Source organism: Oreochromis aureus, linkage group 14, assembly GCF_013358895.1.
Source record: "Oreochromis aureus strain Israel breed Guangdong linkage group 14, ZZ_aureus, whole genome shotgun sequence".
NCBI lineage: Eukaryota > Metazoa > Chordata > Actinopteri > Cichliformes > Cichlidae > Oreochromis > Oreochromis aureus.
This window is the reverse complement of record NC_052955.1, coordinates 24,253,273-24,277,524: the sequence shown is the minus strand read 5'-3', so window position 1 is coordinate 24,277,524 and position 24,252 is coordinate 24,253,273. Positions and strand designations below refer to the sequence as shown.

Below are 24,252 nucleotides of genomic sequence, written 5' to 3'. Positions count from 1 at the left end.
CCTTTTGAGGTAGTCCTTACAAATTTACAAGCTCAAAAGAATATTCATAATAGAAGGATTCCTTTTAATGTAAATTCATTTGCTGCCTAAAGTATGGAACCCATGGGCATGACCAGTTGCTGAGTTTGCTTTCTTGAGATTCTTTGCCAGACCTTTATGCACTTTGAGTTGTTTTTGTGGTTTTTTTTTTTTTTTTTTTTTTTTTTTTTTACCCCTTATTTATGTCTGCAGTAAGTGAAAAGCCTGGTTAGTTGGGTTGAGTTAGGTTGATTCATTCCCACTTAACATTCCAAATGTCTTTAACTGCACTCTAATGGGAATATTTACTGAGCTGCAACAAAAGGAAGACTCTGAATTCGAGCTGACATTTTGAGTTGTTTTTAAACCCTAAAATTCAAAAGAACATTACTGCAGACAGAGGAACAATCCAGTAGGCTTTATTTAATATATTGTTGGCTGCTTCAATAATAATCCACTGTATTGGCCCTGCTGTGAGCAGTTTAACAACAAAAAAAAAAAAAAAAAAAGCTGCTGAAGTAGGGGGTGGGGAAGAGTAAGTCATATAAATTTGTTTAGACTTCTTTTTATTACTCTTTCATCCTGTGCAGGGGTTGTTCACAGCCCTTGGCCCCATAAGTAAGTCTATGTGCAGCTTTTTAATTTAAAACAATGTTTTCTCTGTTTTCAGCCGTCTTGGAAAAAAGAGTAAAAGATATATTTTTCTAAACCACATACGGTTTGTGCTCCATACCTGCCTTTTCCAGATATGAATTCACTGGTGTTGTTTTGAGTGCAATAGAGGATCACAAATGATTGACACTATTTAATGTTTTCTTAAGGAACCTGTGTGTGTGTGTGTGTGTGTGTGTGTATTATTATTATTATTATTATTATTATTATTATTATTTTTGACAGAGCATTACGTACAGTACCATTTCATAAATGATGAATGCTTTATGTGACTGAAGGGGTGTTGACGCTTTATAGAAGGAGCATATCAACATTGTAGGTAAAAGCTTGTTATGGCATTTGTCTCCACTACTTGCAAAGAGTTTAGTGAACAAAGTGCAAGCGGAGGATTTTCTGGAATGTATCCTTTTAAGGTTTTAACATGAGTGTTTATATGCTGCAGCAATATTTTCCTTGATCCATTTGATCCTTCTATTTTTAGCAGTTAGCTCTGCCACTTCCAAGCTTTTCAAATATTTACACTTTTTATTCAATACTTCAGAAATTCATTTGATTTAGTTCATTATGCAGTATGGACTGCATAATATATGTTGTCCTTTCAATATGGTCATTTCAGACACAGGCACAGCCAACATTATGCATATAAGATAAATAAGGATAACTTAGAATTTAAGTTTCATTAAATAACTGGTCTTCCTCAGGAGAACACGCTCTTGTGATTTCCTAAAGAGTCAAACAACTTAGCACTCTACTTGGAAATGTTGTCATAATAAAGCCTGGAGAAGTGTTGGAGTGCTTTTCAAACACTCTGGTTCCCAGAGCTGCTTTGTATTTTCATAGATTTCCGTTGGCCCGCTGTTGGTCTGTGCCATGTGTTCTTTTGCCCGGATAAAAAGCCAGCTGTGCAGAATGGTAATGTGACGTTACGAGGGCAGGTCAAGTCATCTTTGACTGAATGAGCTCTGCTGCTGAGTGAGCTGGGAAACAGGAAGACAGACTAACAGACCCAACAAGATGATTGTATCTACAAAGAGGACCTTTTTTAAGAATTTTCTTCTTGACTTGTGGTTGTCCTGTTTGATTCCCTGTGTGCCATATTCATATTCATTCAGCATTAGTAGAAAATACTTTGTGCATCATAGCAGCTCTCTCAGGTTCATCCAAAGAAAAGGAGAAGGTAGAGCATTTAATGAGGGAGGGGGCGGGGGGAGGGGGGGGCAGGTCGAACAGTGGCTCCTCTCAAGAGCAAGGTCTGCTCTCCCAGGTGTCTCCAGGTAGTCATTAAGGGCCATGGGAACCCGGGCCAGACCTGCCTGTCACACACAGCTTTTCCTCCCACAGAGATCAGTGTAACCTCTTTGCAACCACGATGAGCTGTTATCTGAATGTTAGGAAATGCGCATCCAAGTAAATGTTATTTTTCAGTGGAAGCTGAGGAGTATTTGTTTTTCAAAAAATAACACTGTTTTTGAGAGACTTATTTATTCATTATTATTCTAGTGTTTTTTGTTTTGGTATTTTTCTGGTGGAAGTGGATTTTCTTACATAATTAATTTGTACAGCTGATCTCTGTCATACCACGAAACTATATGGCCAGAAATTAAATCATACCTTATTATTCCATCGGGAATGTCATAAGAGTCTGGATATAATCTCCATGCTGAAATTTAAGGAAGCTCTTAAAACTAGCTTGAGGTCAAAGTATGGCATTTAGATGCTGTGTTTAACATAATTTTAGGCTGAAAAGCTTATTCATGATCAACAAACTTTTAACTCCAGCTTTTGGAAAGCTTTGTGAATATTAAAAAAAAGAGAGGAAAAAAAAGAAAAAAAAAACACCCACCCACCTTGAAAATGAGAGCTGATAAAAGCAGGTCAGGCATACTGCCTTACATCAGCTGGTTGAGGTGATAATGATCTGATCCTCAGCACTCAGCAGTGGTGCATTTTAGCTGCTTAGGCTATTTAACCAAGTGACTTTATCTTAACACTACAACCCACATAAAGCTCACAAGTTTTTTTTTTTTTATTCTTATGTTTTTTGATGTTTAGGCCAAAACCAAGTATACATTCATCTGTTTTTTGTCTATTCTTTCTTTTTCTTTTTTTAAAGATTAATTATTGTTATAAAATATTCATAACTGGTTTCTGGGAGTGGCTCTTCAAATATAAATTTACTTACAGAAGACAAATAAAGAAGCTTAAACCAATAAAAACATTTTTCTTTTATTAATCAGTTATTTGATTAGCTGGATATAATTTTTATACATACCAGATTCTATAAGTAGCATCCATAAGTGTAACATCTTTTGCTTCATGCAGATATTTGGCTGACCGTCTCAGACTTCCTGTAGACACACCACACATGTATATTTACTACAGTTGCACTACAGTTACAGACACTTTCTTCTGACCCAGGGGCAGGTTTGAAAAATCGATTTTCTGAGTAAATGTGTATCATGCAATTGGTCCAGATTACACAAAACTCTGACTTTTTATATAACTGTGTGATCAAACGGTGTGTGATTTCCACAAAACTCACTGCGTGTCACTGGTATCAAATCATTTAAAGTCCCATTACTCTTTAACCCACAGGGTTTATTCAATCAGCTTTGTGTGCATGCATTACCTAAGGGTTTGTGAGCAATCATTGCTGATGCTTAGTTCATCAGGGCGCAATGAGCTTTTCTTCAATAATGAGCAATCTTTGCTTTAAGAAAAGGTCAAAAGGTTTTTGTCTGGATAATAGCACAACTGTAGATGTATTTAAAGTTTGCTGAGGAAGATGGAAATGCCTGTGTGCTCATCTCCTCTTATGCATGTCCTCAGGGTCTCTTTCTGTCTCTGTGAAAATTTAGTCCATTTAATATTTGCCATAGTGTCAAAGTGCATGGGAGATGAGGACAGTAATTAGTCAGCTTGCATACAAACTTTATTAAAAGCTGTACCTTGCTAATGAGCAAAGTGTATAAGGGAATACTCGGGTCAGTTCGGTGCCATGTGCTCAGGTAAGTTTAGGAAAAGTTAACTTGTTATTAACTCTGCTGGTCTCTGCTGTGGTAGTTAAATTGTGCCTGTCTATCCAATAATTTATACGGTGTGTCTCTGTTATTGTGTGTAGAATTCAGCAGATTCTTTGTAATTCAGTTGTCTTTATTGTCAAAAGGACTTAAGTCATCTTTTCAAGTCTGTTATAATTAAATATGGAGGAGCCACATAAATAATTGTTTGTGTGTCTGTGTGTGCAGTGGGAGCTTCTGTGGTCCCTGATCCTCCTCCTTACCTTCTGTCTCCTGCTTGTCTGGTTCTACTTCTGGTGGGAGGCACATAATGACTACAGCGAATTCAACTGGTGAGTACAAAAGTGCCCCTGTGTGTTGTCAGAGGCTGCCAGCATATAGTTTTGGCTGTAAACACATTCTAGCCTTACTTGTTGGCTTGTTGTTTTTGTAAACCATCAGTTTAACCTGTTTTCTGCCAGAAGCCTCAATTATACTTTCTGCGTCTGCGATCTGCTGTGGTCCGCTCGGATCTGACTGATGTAAATTTCACAATCACTGAAAGCAGTGAGCGCATTCTCTGTAGGGACATCCACCTGCTTGTTTTTTTTTTTTTGTTGTTGTTCTTGTTGTTTTTTTGTTTGTTTGTTTGTTTGTTTGTTTTTAAGTATTTTGTGACTACACAGTCTTGTCTGCAAAGAATGTATTCTACACATGCACCAACTACACATGCACCAAGGCTACGAACTTCAAGGAAGCCAAATAGGAACGACCACTCGGCTCTCCAGCTGTCCATGTCTGTCACATAGGTCCTCACACCACCACGCAGTCCTGGGCCACATTTAATCGAACGAATACAAATGTATTTGACAATATACATTTGTATTTGTTAACCCACTACTGTTTTTTGGACAACAACTTACAGCTTCTCACAGAGCAGACACTATGGCCCCATTTCCCAGAAATTGGATTAAGTTTAATCCTAGACTAAAAGAAAAATTCAGTGAAGGCCTCCTGTGTTTATGTTTGAGGAATGGGTTTATGTCTGTGGAAACTAAACCTTTTAAGATACTAAATGCAAGGCAATGTTAACTTATTAGTGACACTGATGTTTCCATTTCAATGCAAAATCTCTAAAGAGCGTGCAGACATCACATGATTTCAGATTAAATCTTTCCCCTCCTTCTCCTCTCGCTGTTCTCCTCTCAGGGAGCTCTGCAACAATGTCACCTTTTCTGCTTATTATCATCCTTTGCTTCCATTACCTTTCCTCGTTTCTTCACCTCTGTAGTTTTTCAGTGATCTCCCAGCTCTTTTTTTCGTTTATCGCAGTTTCTTATATCCTAATAAATAACTAAGCTAACTTAAAATGGGCCTCAGCATAAAAGTGGTCCCTGTGAATCTAAAGGCCTCAGAGTAGTTTGGGGTAGATTACTATTTTTTCCCACTAATGGTTCTTTGCAGTTTAACTGAAAGCAAATATCCCTAAAATGACCATCGTAGGTGCACAGCGCACCCATTTCCTGTTTAGATCGAGTTTGCGAGGGGCAGCCAGACAGTAGAAAGTTATATGAAAGGGAGCTAAAATGGGCTGTTCCAGACAGTGGTTGAACTGAGTGGCTGCACCAAGCCCAGGGCAGGATAAATAAGAATTATTTTTGAGTCATGCAAAACAACCCTAGTAGTATCCAAGAATATATGGAGCTGTAGTAGACTATAATTGGCCCTGTTTACCTTTTGCTTTGGCAATGTTTGCCATCCTCTTTGGAGCTCTGCAGACAGTCCAGTTTTATCTGCTGTATTACTTGTGTGTATTTATCTACATTTACATCTCCAATAGACATTTGCAATCCCTCTTTATAGCAAATTTCCTTCTTTTTTTCCCTGCTTTTGTGGGGTTTCCAGAGATGATCACAGCAATTGCCATCCCTGTCTTTGTGACTGAGTGATTTAGCTCCAGGGAGTATCTCTGTCCATGTGTAGCATAAAAAGCATTCACAAAGGGCTGAGGAGCATCTGCACTAAGTGACCCTGCCGTGGCTCTGTGCCACTAGAATCATGCACAGGGCTTTGAATGTAAAGGACCTAGCTGGCATTTAAAAATGTGCACACCCACACCCAAAGAACTACATAGAAACAAATACATTTAGGCACTTTGTCTTTTCTCTGCAGCTGTGGACCTGGGGTTACACCCAGTGTCACTCTTCAGAGGATTGCAACTCAGAGTAGCATGCATATATTTTATGTATCTATATAATGCTATATGTAGTTGCATGTGATAGTAAAGAATCCCATAAGACAGAAGCAAGTCCTCAATAATTTGTCCAACCATCCATTAATAATGTTACATAATCTAGTTTGTCAGTTTTTCCCTCTCTGTGGTCACTGTGCAAAGTCTGTGCATTATTGTTGCTAACACAAAGCTTGAGAGCACTTTATTGATGTCTGCCTGTCAATCAGAGACCTTTGGTAAACCAATAGTTTCCATTTTCAGCTTTCTACTTCTATGTCATGTTTCAACTGTAGATTACATCATTTTGCCAATCTCTTTGTACAAGACTGTTTCTTTGTGGACTTCTGCAGCTAATCTAACATAATGTTGTTGGTAGTTTGTCAGTCATGTTTGTTCTGTAAGAAAGAAAAATGGCTGATAATAGGTGGGAGAAAATGGAGACACATATACACTGACACTATATTCTCACAAGCATTCACACTCCTTTTTTTATTAGATGTGATGAAGACAAGAAATGTTGTTATCCCTCTTGTTTCTGCAGGTTCCTGTACAACCGCTCTGGGGAGTGGAGTGATGGCACTGTTCCCATCCTAGCCACCACCGCTGCTGGCTTCACCTATATTGCTTTTCTAATTGTGAGTCACAGATTGCAATTGCTTCGTTGAAGAGATTTTTAAATTGTCTTCATGTGTTGCCAGATATGGTAACCACTTACATAACAACGGTTAGCAAGTTGAGATCTGTAAGGCAGCAGGCTTGTTCTGAACCTTGTTCTTGTTTCTTTCTGTCTTTCTCTTCAGGTTTTAGCACTTTGCCACGTTGCACTTGGGCAGCAGTTAAATTTGCACTGGCTTCATAAGGTAACATGCCAAATATGAAGCTGAGCAACTGTTAATGTGTCTGTGTGGTTTGTGAAAAATGAGTGGTAGAAGGGGGGCGGGCGAGTTTTACATATGTATTTTTAACTCTGTTATGTGTTTACTTAGTGTTTGTGTGTGTCGCTGTGTCCAATCATTGCTGATCAGCTGAACTTCCCAACTTATAGTTTGGAGTTGTCCCAGCAGAGTTGCAAAATCCCAGAAAACAAGCTGTTCAGAAATGCTGTCAGCAAATCAAATACAGTTACCAAACACTGTTTGACATGTGAAAGAGCTAGGAGCTACTCTGGGTTATTCTGGTGCATATGTGTGTCTAAAGAAACAACCTCTTTTGGTGTCTCTCCCTCTTTCTCCACACAGATAGGAGTTACTGTTGCCTTGCTCACCACCATCATTGGGGTCATATCTGTCAATCAAACATGGGCGCAAGAGTGGGATGTCATCCCCATCTCCCTGCAGGTCAGCAGACTTAAATCACCCTAAACTACTTGTGATGGGTAGACATCACAGCTGGTGCTTAGGTTCCGTACTAAAGTGAGTGTTGTGATCCACAGGCGAGAGGCACGGTGTTATTTTCACACAACAACCAACACTTTGACCAGAGGTTGTCGGCCTTGATATAATAATGGCTCAGTAATGGAGCTATAATCAGTTTTCTTTCACAGAGACAGCCAGGGTGGACTGAAGTGTCTCTCCTTTGTAGTGCTGTGAAGGTTCACACATGCCCATTTAAACTGGTGTAATTCCTACACTACACACCAGTGTCTACAGCAATCAGTCCATCTTATACATCCATATGCAGCTTCTTCTTCTTTTTTTTTTAAATGTCCCTTTAAAATAATCATTGTGTGCCTGCTGTAGCACTTGATACTCTGCTGGTTGCCGTTTGGAGGAATGTGTAATCATGTAAACTGTCTATGCAGTACTACGACTACAGTGTCTCTAAAATGAAATTACATCAGAGAAGTTTAAATAACCTTATAGTTAGTGTGTCCGTTTGGGATTATTGCACCACCAGAAATGTGTGATTGAAGTGGACACATGATTTCACTCCAACTGTGGCCATTAAAATTAAATGCCACTATAAATTACAGCTATTATCTCTAAATAGTGTTGCCAGTTCTTCAACCCCAGATAATGTCTGTAATTCCATGTCTCTCTGTCTTCTGTGTCTTTGTTTCTCTCCTCCTCTGCTCAATCGTTAACTCTCTATAACCTTTTCTGTCTACATACCCCCGCATTCCTCTCTGTTTCACACCTCTGTCCAGGCTACAGGCCCGTTCCTGCACATCGGGGCTCTCGCTGCAGTCACGGCACTATCTTGGATTGTGGCTGGACAGGTCACCCGTGCAGAAAAAATGAGTATGTGTGCTTCTGTAACACAACATTCAAGTTCATTCTTACCTGACGTTACCATCAGCCACAGATCAAACACACAGACACACACATATACAGGAGGAGTTGTGAATGATTAACACTATGTAGACAAGAGGCCAAGACCTCCACCCTCGGTGTCCAAGATAACGAACATTCCTCCGGTCTCATGTGATGTTTTCCACCCAGGACACTTTGAATTGTTTGTCCTTGATTTCAGGACTCTTTGTGGGGATCAGTAGCTCTGAATGTGTGCTCTGTCCTCCCTCTCACTGCCACTGGTGTCTATAAAACAGACCTGAGCTAAAAAGAACTGAAAGTCTTTGTGATTTATGATTTTGAGATTTTGAACAAGGTGTAGCCAAATGGGCACAGTGTTGGCTACCAAAAAACTGATTCATTAATGGTATATCATTAACTGCTAATTACTTATAAGTCATGTTTTTTTTAAAGATAAATGTGTCTTTAGATGTATTAAGTTTTATCACTAAAGTGATTTTTTCCTTCTTTTCTTTTGACTGCAGTTACATTGCTTAAGAGAGTTTGCCCTTGTCTCTTTGAAAGATGGAAAATAACTCGCCTGACTGTTTAGTTGTTGGCTTCATTTTTTAGGTTTATGTATGTGGGTTTTTTGTTTTTTTTTATATACTTGATGAGGTGAAAAGGTCTTGGCAAAATATCTCTTATTCAGTGCAGAACAGCAACTGAATATCAATGAGGGTATGAGTGCGAGTGAGAGGGTGGATGAGGGTTGTGTGAGTCTCCTGTGTGTAACAAGAGTTGGCTACTGAACCCCGCCCTGGAGCTGACCTTGAAACAAATACATTCCCGTGTGTGGGTGTGTGTGGGTGCCCACTTTCAGCCATCATTACACACTCATACAGAGGTGGACACAGGGTAATCTCTATGGCCCCAATGGATGTGTTGTTGGCCAGTTATAAGCACTGCTGAACATTCAGATATTTACTGCCTTTGCACAGAGGTAACCAATTTTGGCACACCCCTAGCACCTAGCATCTTTCATAAACTGTGTATAATGAGCTGTTTGGTGAGCTTTGGAGGTGCTGAATGGTAGATTTTGTGTTACCCATTTCCCCTGTTTCCAGTTATTATGCTATGCTGGTAGGCTGCTGGTTGGAGCGTTATTTTTATCATCCTATTGGAGTGTTCTGACAGCCATCATCATAAAAGCAAATTTCCCCAAAAGTCAAACTAGACTTCATTATATCACAGCTAATAACTGTAACTATGTTGATGCTTCTTCCAGTGTTCCAGGTGGTGGTGGTTTTGCTGTATGTCAGTGTGTTACTAGCACTCTACATGGTGCCCCTACACATCACCTCTCCCTGTATCATGGACCCAGCCACCCTCAAACCACGCCCTAATGTTATTGGCCATCAGGGAGCCCCTATGGTGAGTCAGCCAATGCCTAGCTTCCATTCAGAATGAGAATTTAAAACGAACTAAATAAATAAATTGATGTACATGTTCTTACAGTAACATACAGAGTCCTGATATTGGCTTTGCAGCAAGGCTCCCACAGTCCCAGGAAAAATTGTGCTGCTTTATATTTTTATTTTTTATATTAGTCCCTTGTTTTGTTTTGTTTTTCTCATTTTTCTGAATGAAAAACAAAAGGACTGTGTCAGCATATTAGCTTGTGGTTGTGCAGCTGAAAAATAGAAAAACTGTGTGAGCTGGGAACGCTCCATACCTACGTTTTCTTCTGGATTGAGGTGTAACCCAGCCAAAGACAAAGCGTTGTTTGCAGTTTTTTTTTAAGCACCAGTTAGACTCTTACTTGGAGCTGGAATGGCAGTTAAGTATGGCCACATTAACATATGATCTGTACGCAAAGTTCATTTTTCCATGATTGATTTATGTGCTTGGATTAATTGCATTGCTTCTTAACATCACCTGCAGGCAAATTTAAGCCCTTGGCAAAACGTACTGTTGAGTATTACACAACTGTTAGAAGGAACGAGAAGATGGTTATTCAGAACAGTTAGTCACGCACACGCTCAAAAACACACCCAGATTTTTGTGCTATTTGTGCAAGGCAATCGATTCTCACTGTGGAATCTAAATTTAGGAGTGGCTGTGCAAGGCTGTGAGACTCCCACTGGGAAACAGTGATCACATCACTGGACTCTTTGTCCCAGAATCACTCTGTATTGATTATAGCATCATTCCTTTCCTGTGGTTCCCAGGCAGTAGCTTTACTCACAGGCTTTCATAGGATGATACTATTCTAGTAAGTGATGGTATGATATTGATCATACCCTCGACCAGAAGAGTTAAAGAGCAAGCCGCAGCTGTGACTTTTTTCATTACACACAATCCTTTGTGTTCAGAGGACAGAGTGTTTTTTTTTCACATATATGTAGTGAAAGCTTTATAAATACATGTAAAAACTTGTTCTCTGTGTCATTTTGTCATCAAGAGATGTCGTTCCAGCTTCAGAAAAGTCAAAAGTTAGGTCATTGTATGGGGCTATGTGTTTAAAGAAGAAAAAAAAAAAAAAAAAAAAAAAAATTTAAAATCTGTGCTTGTCCTTTACTGTGTGTGTGTTTGTAGCTTGCTCCAGAGAACACACTTTGGTCCTTCCAGCGAGCGCTGCAGATGAACGTCACTGGGTTGGAGGCTGACGTGGCTATCAGGTACGCACACACAATCAATACAACAGAATGATAAAGCAAAGCAACACACACACACTGGGTTTCATAGATTATCACAATCACTGGCTTTTCAAAAATTTCTCAATCAGTCCAGGACTAACGTCACACAGGACCACATATCACATTTAGACCTGCTTGGGATTTGTTTTTTAATTATTATTATTGTGTACTCCAAATACCAAAAGGACAATCTTAGGCATTATGCATTGAACATACTGCTGTTCAGTATAGCAGCAGTCCATAGTTATCAATTCCTGCATGATTTTAACAACATAATAAATGAAGACGGGCTGAGCTCAGAGACGCACACTTGGAGGAAGACAGGAAATTGGGTGGGTGGATACTCCAGTGGCCGTGCTATATGATGAATAGTGGGTGCTCATGTCTACTCATGCATGCACGGCTATGGAGGATGAGTGACTGTGTGGAGGTGGGGAGTGATGCCGGCCGCAAAGTGTGTGTTTGTGTTTTAGAGCTGCATTTCATAGTGCAGAGTGTTTTAAGACCGTCAGTGCATGCTAATTTGATTAGATGTTTTTGCAGCAATCTTGGTGCAGTCTGTTTATGTTTGTGTGTGTGTTCACTGTACAGTCCTGAGAGAGGTGAATGGGTGTGTGATGTTCAGGCTGCTGACAGGTGGGCTCCTGACGGTGCTGAGTAGTTAGACCTGATGACAGCCAGATCCACAAAGAGACTCCACTCCTGAAGGAGACTGGAGGCAAATTCTCATGTGTGCACGCATTCATACAATATAACATGATTTTATTATTTTTTTCCCACATCTGATGATGATGATATTTTGGAAACTAACGGTTCAAACACAGACACCCACCTATATGTGTTAGCAGGATATTTGTTAGTCAAATGCTTAATTTCTTTTTCTGATTAGTATTTGAATGACAAATACAGAGAATAGAAGAGCTTTCTCCTTTCGTCTTTTCCTGGAAAAGATCTTGATGTGAGCTCAGTTTTTTTTTTTTTTTTTTTTTTTTATTCCCATATTGGTCAGCAGCAGCATTTTCCTTTTTTGGCATGATTTCAGTTCTTATCTCTTCTCTGCTATTTTTGGAACCTTCATCTCTCTCCTACACATCAGCTGCAAATATTAATTACTTCTTGACACTTTACCCTTTTGTTTGCTAGCATGGATGGTGTTCCTTTCCTGATGCGTGACTTGACCCTGCGAAGGACCACAGACGTAGAGAAGGTTTTTCCAGACAGACAGATGGACGAAGCCTCACTTTTCAATTGGACGGATCTGCAGCAGCTCAACGCTGGACGTTGGTTCCTCAAGGTTGTTCTTGGTTTCTAATAAGGACTACATCTGTGAATTATTTTAAAGCAATCTTAGCTTTAGCGTGCCGGGATGCACTGATGTGCAACAAAAGCCATTATCCCAGTGAGCCATAAGTACTATACGACATCGCACATTGATCATTCATGATGTCGTTGGCTTTCATCAAAATGTTAACACCCACCGAAGCTTTACTGGGAGCTGCAGTGCGATGAGTGCCATGTTTCACTGTCATCCTAGTACATGAAACAGCCATCACTCAAGGACTGCTTTTCCATTAATCTGTCCATGTCTAAAAGTGCAGGTTTGTTGCTTTAAAATGTTTCCTTCCTTAGCTTAGATCTTATGAGATGAGACCATGATGTGCAAAGACTCAGATGTGGCTGTCCGTATTTGTTTGAATCTTCATTACTTTTCCCTCTTGTGTTTACACTGCATGTGTGCACACTGTGTGGATGGATATTGCATTTCTAAGAAAAGCCTTACCACCACTCCATGTAATTTTAACAATGATTTTTCATCACCTAATCTGTAGTATATATATATATATATATTCTACAATATATAAAAGGCAGAAATGAAGCATTTTCTAGTCAAAAAAGTGAAATGGCATCTTATCATAGAGTAACAGAATCTTCTCAGGATCTTCTCCAAAGGGAGTAAGCAGTGAAGCGAGAAATGTGGCGTCCTCCAACGATGTACCGAATGATCTTTTGAGTTTTTGTGTTGATAAAAGTGTTATAAAGCTGTATTGTAACCTGTGTTATTCTTTCATTTAAACTGTAAAGCTGATGATCACTTTTTTTTTTCTTTTTTTGTGTGTGTGTGTGATGTTTCAGGATGACCCCTTCTGGACAGTGCACACGCTGTATCAACATGAGAAGGAACGGATCGCCAACCAGACCGTGTGCAGCCTGGAGCAGCTTCTAAAACTAGCCTCATATCACAACAGCACGGTGGTTTTCAGGCTGCGGAGACCTCCTCCCAAGCACCCCTGCTACGACAGCTGGATCAATGATACACTACAAGCTGTGCGGCAATCTGGGGTTCCTCAAAGCCTGGTAATTATATAGGGATTAAATGGCAGTGTGTGTTTGCTCTTTTTCACTGCGTGATGTACGATGTGTTTCTTTGTTTGCATGCTACATGCAAAATGAATGAGTTCAAATGCAAATCATATAAAAATAGTTGTGTTGGTGATAGAGTTTCAGAGCTGTAACTGTTTGACGTGCTGTGCCGTGTCCAGGTGATGTGGACGCCTGATGAGAATAGAACCCAGGTGAGACAGCTAGCACCTGATCTGATCCAGACCTCAGTGGTGAAACGGAGCCATCAAATTCTGCAGCAGTCCGGCATCAGCAGCCTGCTGCTCAGATACAACCAAGTCAGTAGAGAGGAAATCGGGTAGGAAGACACACAACCCTCATGTTGTGTTATCAGTCTGCAGCTTCAGCACAAAGATTTATAAGTGCCTGAATGTTTTCCTTTTTTCCCCCTTTTTTTCCCAGGAACTTCTCCGAGGCCCACATCAATCTCACCCTCTACACAATCAACGAGCCCTGGCTGTACTCGGTGCTCTGGTGCAGCGGGGTGTCATCAGTCTCCTCAGAGGCCCCGCATGTCCTCCTAAAGGTGCCTTACCCCATCTGGTTAATGGTAAGGACTCATTACACACAGTATAGTTTTATATAGTTCTGTTGGATTCACATTTTGTTTTTAAGTTGATTTTTTTTTTTTTTTGGGGGGGGAAATCTGATCTTCTATTTGAATGATTTCCTTTTTTTCCCCCCATTTGCTCCTTTTCTGCATTTAGATTTTTCAGACCTTTTCTGCGCTCCAAATTTTGTTGCAGACCTGTCTTAAAATATGTGTATTCAGCAGGTGTTTTATTAATTTATAGAAAATCAAAGAGAATGACACATCCCATTTATAAACTGTAAGTTTTAGCCTCTCCTTCCAGCCAGCAGGCATCATGTAGATCTCTTACTGTTTAAAATTCTTACTTTTACTCACGTCTGATCGCTGGGGTTTCTCTAATATTGAAGGCTCTTTACCTGTTTTTAATTGGTGCCAAACAAATAAAAATTAAATAAAATTGTATTCAGAGCCTCAGTTATAGCAATCGCTGATTAGCTCGGCTCTATCCTGCTTCAATCAGTGGTCCTTAAGATGCTACTACAACTCGAGTGGAGCCCACCTGTATCTTAATTTAATTTGGACCTAATTAAGGGAGCTACTAGATACATGTTTATTGTAAAGGCTGCGAGGGCCCTCTTTAACCTCCCTCTCTCCTTCAGCTTCATCCTCTCTTTGACTAAATTAGATTTTACTGATTGATATCAAAAGGAGAGCCTAGCTTTGAACTGAACTCCTGTTTGCTGTAGTGTCATTCTTTTCTAGTTCAGTCTTCCTGTTGAAACTTCTCAACATGTGTAGCCTCTCTGCTATCCTTCCACTCGCCTTCATATGTGCAGCACCAAACCGCTCCCCCCATCTGTGGCACCATACGGGAACTCTGCATGACAACATGTGGACATGACCTCCAGCTCACTGCTACGGCTCAGGGACAGTTTAGGCTTTCGTAGCATCTGCGGTGCTGTCTGTTAAACCCAACTGTGGAAAAATATCCACTCAAATATGCTATGAGTTGTTGTTTAGACCAACAGAAGGTAATCGGGAAGGAAGTAAAGCTTTGCATTTATGTTTGTAGTAAATGATAATGTTGATAATGTTGGCAGTGTCACTGTGTGTTTAAAAAAACTGCTATGTTTGTGGGTTTATTCAGAAAAAAACAGTTCAGCACAATTGAGCTGAAATTAACTGTATTCTTTGGCATATAGCGCCACCCAGTGATGGAGCCTGCTGTAAACGACTTCAAGACAAAACTCAGATCTATCATGACTGTGTGTGTGTGTGTGTGTGCGTGCTTCCAGAGACCAAATGAGTACTGCCTGGCGTGGGTGTCCGCAGACCTCATCTCGTTCGCTGTAGTCATAGGCATATTCATTTTCCAAAAGTAAGTACACACACTTGGTGGTATAACAGCAGTCAGATCATTAAAGCGAGCTCTTACACAACAGCTAATGTTCCTCTATTTTTCTGCAGGTGTGTTATTACTCTTTCACACTTAAATACACTCATTACTGCTAATTGACAAACACATTTACTCAGTAGACATCTCCCTGTCTGGAACACATAAGCAGCTCATGATGCTGTTTTTTTTAATCAAATGAGAATCCCTTTAAAACCCATTTTGTTTTGTGGCATTATAAGCCGTCATGTGTGTTCCTGTTGTGTCCCAGGACGGAGAAGGGTGTATGTTTTTATATGAACGTGTTTTCTTTTTGCTAAGCCCTTCACACTCCCAGCCCTGCATTTCTGCTGTGTTGAAGAGTGCTGTTTGTTTGTTTCTCTGATGACCCCAGAGACAGATGGCCTGTCCTCCTGTCATCACTGGCACCAAGGGCATTGATTTATTTATTAATCTATTCCACAATAAGGGTCCAAAATGAGTCTGCTCTGATTATTGGAGCTATTCAATAGCTTCTGCTGGCTTCTAAACTGATCTCTTGTCTCCCGCCTTCTTTTGTCCTTTTTTCTCTTTCCGCCTCTTCCTCGTCCTTTCTCCTCTGCCTGACGTGCATGCTCTTCTTCCTCCTCCTCCTGCTGCTGCATTCTGGCATCTTCTCTCAGCTATCACATGATCAGGTAACTGGGTCGCCTCTCCTGACCCAAAGTCTTCTCTCCTTTCACCACCTTCCTATCTTTCATAATCTTTACCCATCATTCCTTTGTTTGATACATCGTTGATTTCCTCTTTTTTTTTCTTTTTTTTCTTTTTTTGTTTTCCTGCTGTTACTGTATCATCCATCTCATCCAGATTTTTTTCTCTCCAACTTAGTTCCACTTCCTATATTTATTCTCACCTTCTTCTCTGTCTCACCTGAATGGATGTATTGCACTGCTGCTGCTTTCCTCTATGACAGCGACGACTTCTCATCCTCATTCCCCTCTGCTAAACAAATGAAATGTAATCTACCCACACAGCACAAAAAATAGTCCACAGTGAGAGTTTAAATGTCTCATCAGTCTTAATAAGTTAACGACTAAATGTCCAAAATGAATTGGAGCTCTCGATTCATCCGGGAAAGGCCTCAGGATTGGCTTTCGCTGATGCTGATGTGCTGAATCCTGGCTTGTTTGTGTTTGTGTCTCTAAATGCTTCTGTGCATTAGTCACAGTTCATTGTGACTAATGCTTCCAACTTAATTGAATTGAAATCGGGGCTGTTTTCATTAAAACGAGGATGAAGTTGTGGCAGGCAGGAAATGAAATCAGTGGCCTTGACTGTCAGGAACAATAACCTAGCAAAGGCAAAACTGTGCTAAAAAGCTTGTATAAGATAATAGTTAATGTTTTTAATTGTTAATGAAACATATATACACACTATGAGAAGTCTGTGTTGTTTTTTGTTTGGTTTTTTTCCCCCAAATTGAACGCCATACTTCATACACATGACCGACATCGGTTGGATGTTGCATCATAGCATGTGAAGTATCAAACAAACAATTCCTGAACATAATTTGTTCCAACCTGTACATTTTAACAGAGTGAGGCATGCACACAGACCAAGTTGCTTATTACAATTTGAAATGTCCAGGCTGTAATCCAGTGCAGCTGTCTTTAGGGATGTCCTCGTGTCTCGTGGTAATTTCTGATCCAGCCTGTGCAAACACTGCAGGTATCGGATGAGCGGTATGCGCAGCTACAACCCTGAACAGATCATGCTGAATGCTGCGGTCAGGAGGTCCAGTGGAGACATCAACGTCATGAAGGAGAAGCTTATTTTCTCTGGTAAGGCCTTTGCAGTGAAATAAATAAAAATTGAATCATTTACCAGTCTTTAATTATTTATTTATTTATTTTAATTTTTCATTAATTTGGGCTCTTGAACCTCAGCAACCTGTTTTTTAAACTTCAGGTGCCCAAATAGCATGTCAGTCCATCCCAGCATGCATCTGAGTGTCTGTAAATCTTCTTGGTCCTCCTCTTCCTCTCTTCCATGTTGAAGGTCACCCCCAGTAACAGCCTCCCTCCTACATCCTCCGTGTGATGTTCAGCACCTTTTCATCCTTCACAAGCAGTGACTTCTTCCTTTGTCCCCTTCATCCGTTGCATCCCTTGTTACCTTCCACCTCTCTGCCTACTTTGCCCTTTTTCCTCATCATCATACCTGCATCCATCCATCCCTTCACACACCTGTCCTCCCCCAAAATCCTGCCAGGGGAAAGTCATGTCCCAGTCTGTGTAGACAGCCTTTGGTACTGGAGGTCAAAGGTGAGTGATGTAAGTGCCAGCTTTGTCATTTTTCCAATCTTTTAGTGTTGTTAACCTGTTGGGGAAAAGTGTTTGTGTAAATGAGATGAGGTCAGAAAGAGCTGGAAATGTATCATTGATACAAATTGTTTTGTTTCTTGTCCTTTGGCGCCCTCCAGAGGTGAGGAACGGAGTTGGCAGTGCCGAGGAGCTTTATGGAGACAGCTACGACTACTACGCCAATCAGGGCATCAGCCAGTGATCTCGGCCTCACAGGATGAAAACAACACTACTCAGCGATCCCGTCATTCCAGTTTATCAGTGTAAAAGTGTCTCTCTGCCTCTGCTGCCCCAATTAACTGGCAGACTGCAGTATTTTTGTGTATACTCTGTAAATAGTACAATTTTTCTCCCCCTCACACATACTGTACAATATCAAAGAGCACTTTGTACTGATTGAATTTTGTTGTCTCCTCCTCCTCTCACTTCCAAATGTTCCTCTGAGTTCCCATGGCCTGTTTCTTTACAAAGATCAACTTTCTTTATTTCTTTCGAGCTAATTTCCCAAAGCAGTTCATTCTTTTAAGCGCCGTCAGATATTCAGATGAATTTTCTTCTTTTATCGTGGCTTTATCGCAGCATGGGGCTAATAGCTTACAGCCCATTGTATCCTGCCTCCTGGCAGCACTATGCTGTAGTTTATAGTAAACTTACCAACAGTAATGTTTATATTTAAATAGAAAAGAAAAAAAAAACTCAGAAGCTGTTTACAGAAGTCCTGCCTTCTCCTCCAGGTGACAAACTCACATGGTGTATGTAAGAGAATTATTTTGATAGAGGCTCAAAGCCCTCCTGTCCTACCAATGCATGTAACTCCAAGTATCCCTTCTACTGACTCATGAGAGCTGTGCTCCCAGTACAACTGGTTTAAATGGTCCAGGGGGGTGAAGCCTTGTGCTCCTGTTTTTATGGTTAATGGTGAATGTACATTTTTAATGTGTATTGTGTGTTTTCTGACTGGGTATATAACTGTGTGCAGTGCTGAGTGTGTAACTGTATGTAAAAGTGACTAATGCTTGAGATGCTCTAGCCCACAAAGGCATCTGAACTTACGTGACAGTTTAGCAATAGTCTGGTCCTATTAGATTCCACTTCCTGTACAGCCTTCGAGTTCAAGTACAGCAGTCAAGTCTTGTGGTATTTCAGTGCTGACGAACAAAATGCATCTAAAGCTTGGTTGCTGGTGTGAAACTGACCGCTGTTAGGTAGATGAAGTGGGCGCCAAATGTGAAAATGAAGCTGTAAGTTAATCAAAGGGATACGACTGGTATCAGAACAGGTCAAGAGATGGATTACCTTTTTGTGTTTTCTTATGTTGGGTATTACTGTGCCTCAGAAGCAAATGTTATAAACTCTAAATTAAAGTCTTAAGGAATGAAATAAAACAAAGTGTTTTGGGTTTTTTTTTTTTTTCCCTTCTTCTTTTCTCCTGCACAGCTGTTGAAATCATGCTTGTCTGGATATGTGTAAAGAGTGTGGGTTCAATAATTCTCAGAAGGGTGCAGTGTCCTCATCAAGATCTTAAAAAGGGTTAAGTTATCTGGTAAAGGTCACTTGGCACAAATGAAAATGTTATTTTGAGTAACTCATGTAGGTCAGAGCTTAAATTTATTTATGCTCTTAATGGGAGGTGTTACGGCTTCACTCGTCTCCTCTCTGAACTTCTCCGCCTTCTATTAGAGGCCTCAGATAAAATTCAGATTAGTACATGAGCTTCACCTGCATCACCCCACCCCAGCACCCGACAGTCAGAAATACAAAACTGAAAAAAGTTTGACTTTTCAAAAGGAAAGGACAGTGAAGAAGACGGAAACTCATTTTTAATAGGTCAAAAAGCAGACTTGACATTTTCAGGCAAATACACGTAAACTTGGTGAAAGTTGCAATATAAAAATAGATCCTGGTATTATTCCTGTTAGGAATTGAAATGATTCATACAGTATCTTTACTGGAGGCTCTAACACATCAAATTGTGAAATACAAAAGCAGGTGTGAATACACCCATTTATGAATTACAACAGGGGGAAAAAACAGAGTTTGTGATACTTCAAAGGAATGTGGGCACACTGAATTCTCGGTTGAAATAAAGTAAAACTACCAGAGCGGCTGTTCTGTTTGTTTTCCAGAGATGAACTTCCACATTGGATATACACCAACACTCTTGTATCTCCAAGCACATTCTTAAATATCCAAATGTGACAGGAACACATTTCTCAGCATCAAACACACAAGGCACCGATGAGTGACGCTTTGGTCGTCCTCATCTTGAACTACAGCAGCAAAAGCAGTCCGTACCCCCAAATATTTAAATAAAGCAGCTCTATTGCACAAAAAAGTCTCATTGGTCAACATGTGGAGTCCTTAAAGTGCAACACTGAGCATGTTTCCTCGGTCCCTTTTAAAGGCAAATAACCTTATGTTGATTTTACTCACGATGCTAATGATTTACAGTACTGTAAAAAAACAAAAATGAAGGCTTTCTACAGCACGTACCTTCATCTGTTGACTGAACTCTGCACCTCACGGTCACACTACATTTATGAGTGTTTTAAAAGCATATGGACACATTTTAACTGGCCTCACTTAGTTGCTGTGACTTCTACAAAATTATGAGCGGGACGAACAATGTAGCAGCTCCTTTGAAAGGCATGTGCATACAGCATATCAGCCTTCAACGGAAAAATTAAGAACTCAAATTAAATGTCAATTAAACACCTACACGCATTGTCTCTCTCACACGAACACACTCAGACCCAAACAATTAACAGATATAAATAAATAAATAGCTAGAGCAGTACTGGCTAGTCTTGATGTTTTCTAAAGACGTGGCTGTTCCCTGAATTGAACACAAGTTAAGTATCTGATGCCACTAAGCATCAACTGCTGAAGCTGAACAGGGCAGCAGATACGTGACAGAGACAGTGTCGTGCTGTCTTACTGTAAGTTGGCGCACAACAAAAGCAGCTGTCACTCAGAATGTGAAACCAGACTGTTCACTTCTGATGTTACAAGTCGCTGTAGAGGAATGTTGTTTCAGTACGCTGTCTGCTTTCTCTGATGTCAGCGCCGATTTCCAAGCCAAGCAAAAGGACCGCTGTGCATCGTAAGCTTTTCGGTGACGGGTTTTTTGTGCGTTTTTTTTCCTCCCATCAGCAGATGTTAAAGAAGCGCATTAAAGAAGCATGAAATACTAATAAAACACTGGAACAGAGATTAGCTGAAGTTCGTCTTGCGCAGATGTCTGTTGGGTATTTCTATGGCACTGACTTGTAAAGGCCAGGAGCCGCCCATGATGCCGGCCTGTATGGCCACGCCGGTGACCACAGCCAGGTCAGGGTCCACTGATGTGTTGGGCTCCTTTCCAAAGTACTCACTAATAAGCCTCCTAATTCGCGGGATCCTGGTGGAGCCTCCAACCAGAACGATCTCATCCACGTCCTTCTTGTCCAAGTGACCCTCAGCTAACACGGTCTCCACAGGTGCCAGAATCTTCTGGAAGAGGTCCTCATTGAGCTCCTCGAAAAGCGTGCGAGTGATTACGGCCTGGAAGAGAACTGGAGGCGGAGTGGAGCTGTCGAACCTGTCGAGAGTGCGAAGGTGCAGGGGCACCTGGATGGTTACGCTAGGTTGGAGGGTCAGGTTGAGCTTGGCAGCTTCTACAGCCTGCCGGAGATGGTGGATGTCCTCCTTGAGGGTGGGTGGGACTCCAAACTCCTGCTGGACTCGCTCTGTTGTGTACTGGAGCAACCTCTGGCTGAAGTCCTGGCCTCCTAATTTATTATTGCCTGAAAGCAAACAAACAAAAGAGCCCTTTAACATTATAGACTGCTAGTATAGAGGTACAGTATACACAATACAACACTGTCACAATACAGAGTATATCAATAAGAGTAAGTGCTTTCATTCTGCAGCCATTCACCAGTAATGATTGAAACAGATGGGATTTTTGAGTTTCATGTGGTTGCCAGTAGGAAGCATAACATCTGACGTAAAAGTAACACAGAATTTCAGAAAAGGAACATCATGCCAACAGTAAAATATTGTGGTGGTAGTTTGATGGTCTGAGACTGTTTTGCTGCCTGGGAGCCTGGTAGACTTGCTGTGGTAAATGGAACCATGAATTATGCTGTCTACCAAAACATCCTGTCCAGCCACCTGTTCATGACCTCAAACTGAAACATGCTTGGGTAATGCAGCAGGAAAATGAGCCAAATCACACCAACAAGTCCACCTCTGAATGGTTTAAGAAAAACAAAATGAAGACTTTGGACTGGCCTAGTCAAAGTCCTGACCTGAATCTGATTGAGATGTTGTGGCGTGATCTTAAAAAGATGGTTCATGCTCAAAAACCAACCAATGTGACTGAATTACAACAATTCTGCAAAGATGAGTGGGCCAAAATTCCTCCACAGCGCTATAAAAGACGCTTGATTGCAGTTGTCGCTGCTAAGGGTGGCCCAACCAGTTATTAGGTTAGGGTGGAATCACTTTTACACACAGGTCCAAGTAGGTTTGTGTTTTTTTTCCTCTTTAATAACAAACACCTTCATTTAGAAGCTGCATTTTGTGTTTACTTACTCATCTTTGTCTAATATTTACATTTGTTTGAAACTGTTGAACCAAGTGTGAAATAAATAAATAAATGAAATGAAATGATCAGAAACATTTAAGTGAGACAAACATAAAAAAAACAGGAAATCGGGAAGTGGACAAACACTTTTTTACACCACTGTATGTAGGTTCTAGAGTAGATAGAAGCATGTAATGTGTCTTGTTTGTTACCATGGTGTTTTAAAATTATATTTTACAGTCAGGAATGGTGGGGTTTACCCCAGCTGCCACCGAGCGAGAGGCAGGGTACACCCTGGACAGGTCGCTAGTCTATCGCAACTTTATTACAACTATACCCAACTTTTATTTCTGAAGCTGTGAAGCACATTACCTGCCATTGCCCTAGTGAGAAACATGCCTCCCTGTTTGTTGAGTAAAGACACATCCAAAGTCCCTCCTCCCAAGTCCACCACCAGCACGTTAAACACATCCACCTTGTGCAGGCCATAGGCCATTGCTGCAGCCGTGGGCTCGTTGATCACACGTAAGACCTCCAAGCCTGGAAGACAGTGAAGGAAGAGTTTGCATGCACAAACTTAAAACATCAATGTGGGGTACGAGTTGTTTTTAATGATGCCTGAGAAGAAGAGCTGTAATGGATTCAAAGACTGGGTAAAGCTCTCTGTAAACCCAGGTGAATTATGTGCAGCCTTGAGATTCATTAGTAAACTGACCAGCGAGGTTAGCGGCCCTCGCTGTGTAGTTCCTCTGCCTCTCATCAAACTCTGCGGGCACTGAGATGACGGCCTTCTGCACCACCACACCCAGCTGTCGCTCGGCCAGCTTCCTCAGCTTCAGCAGCAGCCTGGAGCCGATGAACTCTGGGGTAACGGTGAAGGTGTGGTTGGTGGAGATCACAAACTCTGCACTGCCATTGTTGTTTATCACCTATGGCAAGAGAAGGATGAGAGGATGCTTTTATTAAGTGTGGATCTGATATCATTGCATACACATAGTTAGGAAAGGTGGCTAGATTGGCTGCCTGTCTGAGCTGAAAACTTTCCAACCCCAGCCCAGGATGACCCACCTTGAACGGGTACCTAGCACTCTCCTTCTCTAGGACCTCTGGCTCAAAAATCTTCCCGATGAACCTTTTGGCATCGTAGATGGTGTTTTGGGGGTTGATGTCAGCTAGGTCCACGGCTTCGTGTCCGGCCAGCACCGCAGTGGTGGTGAAAGAGACCGCGCTAGGGATGCTCTTCCTCCCCTCTTCATCCGCTATCACCTCCACCTCCCCGCTGCCCGGGTGGAAGACCCCCACGGAGCAGAAGGTGGTGCCCAAGTCCAAGCCGATCACCTTGGGTTTTGGGGGAGGCAGGTACTGCTGACCCAGGTAACCAGCCAAGAACAGGGCCAGAATCACCGAACCTGTGGGACGGTAACAGCACGCGCATCACAGGTGGACCAAACCATTATTAGCTCATGAATTAGCACCCTAAAACGGCTATGCTTCTACTCACCAATCATAGAGACTTCTCCGGCCATCGTCACAAGCTGTTACGAAGTCACCGGACGCTTAAAATTTACAAAAAAATTGTATTAAAGGTTGTGTCGAAACTGTGTCCGGCTTTTGACAACAGGATGACGACAAACGGGAAATTTTCAGTTCGCCAACAAAATACACGTCAACTTTGCACGGCTCGTGGGGAATGTTGGGTAATGTAGTTTACGTAGTTTACGCAAACGCTACCAGAAACGCAGAAAACGGCCGCTTTGTACTACAAATCCCATATAGCTAGCAACGTCAACCGCAAAGGGAGCATTTTGTAACGTATGCACGAGGTTAACCAATCATGGGAAGGCGAAACTTTTTTTTTTTTTTTAAATAAATTACTAATTAAATTAATTATTTAATGAATACAAAAATGAATAAATAAAAGTAAAATAATAATAAATTGATTATTAACTAAATATTATTATTAGTAGTAGTAAGACAACAAAGACTTCAACTGATCAAACACACACATCCACACATGTGCAATAATACTAAGTGCAATATTCTTTTTCTGACATAGTTGTATTTTTACTCAGTTCTATAAAGCATTTGCATTCTATTTTTATCCTATTGTATATTTTATTCTATTTATTCTACTGTATATAGTATTTTATTTTATTCTAT

The 24,252-nt window shown here is 40.9% G+C and overlaps 2 protein-coding genes across 4 annotated transcripts in view; one reads left to right on the top strand and one right to left on the bottom strand.

Annotated features, from left to right (window-relative positions):
- gdpd5b (glycerophosphodiester phosphodiesterase domain containing 5b) overlaps positions 1 to 18,907 on the top strand; it is a 42,087-nt gene extending 23,180 nt beyond the window's left edge. The window contains exons 3-17 of one of the 3 annotated variants that reach the window (XR_005615568.1): positions 3,939 to 4,042; positions 6,464 to 6,557; positions 6,723 to 6,782; positions 7,161 to 7,259; positions 8,069 to 8,162; positions 9,442 to 9,587; positions 10,752 to 10,834; positions 11,996 to 12,146; positions 12,986 to 13,207; positions 13,393 to 13,550; positions 13,655 to 13,802; positions 15,080 to 15,162; positions 16,888 to 17,000; positions 17,218 to 17,483; positions 17,642 to 18,907. Coding sequence is in view for 1 of the 3 variants with exons in the window: in XM_031758451.2 (XP_031614311.1) it covers positions 3,939 to 4,042; positions 6,464 to 6,557; positions 6,723 to 6,782; positions 7,161 to 7,259; positions 8,069 to 8,162; positions 9,442 to 9,587; positions 10,752 to 10,834; positions 11,996 to 12,146; positions 12,986 to 13,207; positions 13,393 to 13,550; positions 13,655 to 13,802; positions 15,080 to 15,162; positions 16,888 to 17,000; positions 17,642 to 17,724 (1,638 nt within the window). In the remaining 2 variants the exon portion in view is untranslated. Of the gene's footprint in view, positions 1 to 3,938; positions 4,043 to 6,463; positions 6,558 to 6,722; positions 6,783 to 7,160; positions 7,260 to 8,068; positions 8,163 to 9,441; positions 9,588 to 10,751; positions 10,835 to 11,995; positions 12,147 to 12,985; positions 13,208 to 13,392; positions 13,551 to 13,654; positions 13,803 to 15,079; positions 15,163 to 16,887; positions 17,001 to 17,217; positions 17,493 to 17,641 lie in introns of all 3 variants that reach the window. The other 2 variants (XR_005615567.1, XM_031758451.2) reach the window with 2 other exon arrangements.
- A 408-nt stretch (positions 18,908 to 19,315) lies between these two features.
- Positions 19,316 to 23,760, bottom strand: hspa13 (heat shock protein 70 family, member 13). Its single transcript, XM_031758458.2, has 5 exons — positions 23,594 to 23,760; positions 23,161 to 23,501; positions 22,808 to 23,021; positions 22,465 to 22,632; positions 19,316 to 21,307 (listed from the first exon to the last, which is right to left on the bottom strand). The coding sequence occupies exons 1-5, from the start codon at positions 23,616 to 23,618 to the stop codon at positions 20,736 to 20,738; spliced, it is 1,320 nt and encodes a 439-aa protein (XP_031614318.1). The 5' UTR covers positions 23,619 to 23,760; the 3' UTR covers positions 19,316 to 20,735.
- Between the last annotated feature and the right edge of the window lie 492 nt (positions 23,761 to 24,252).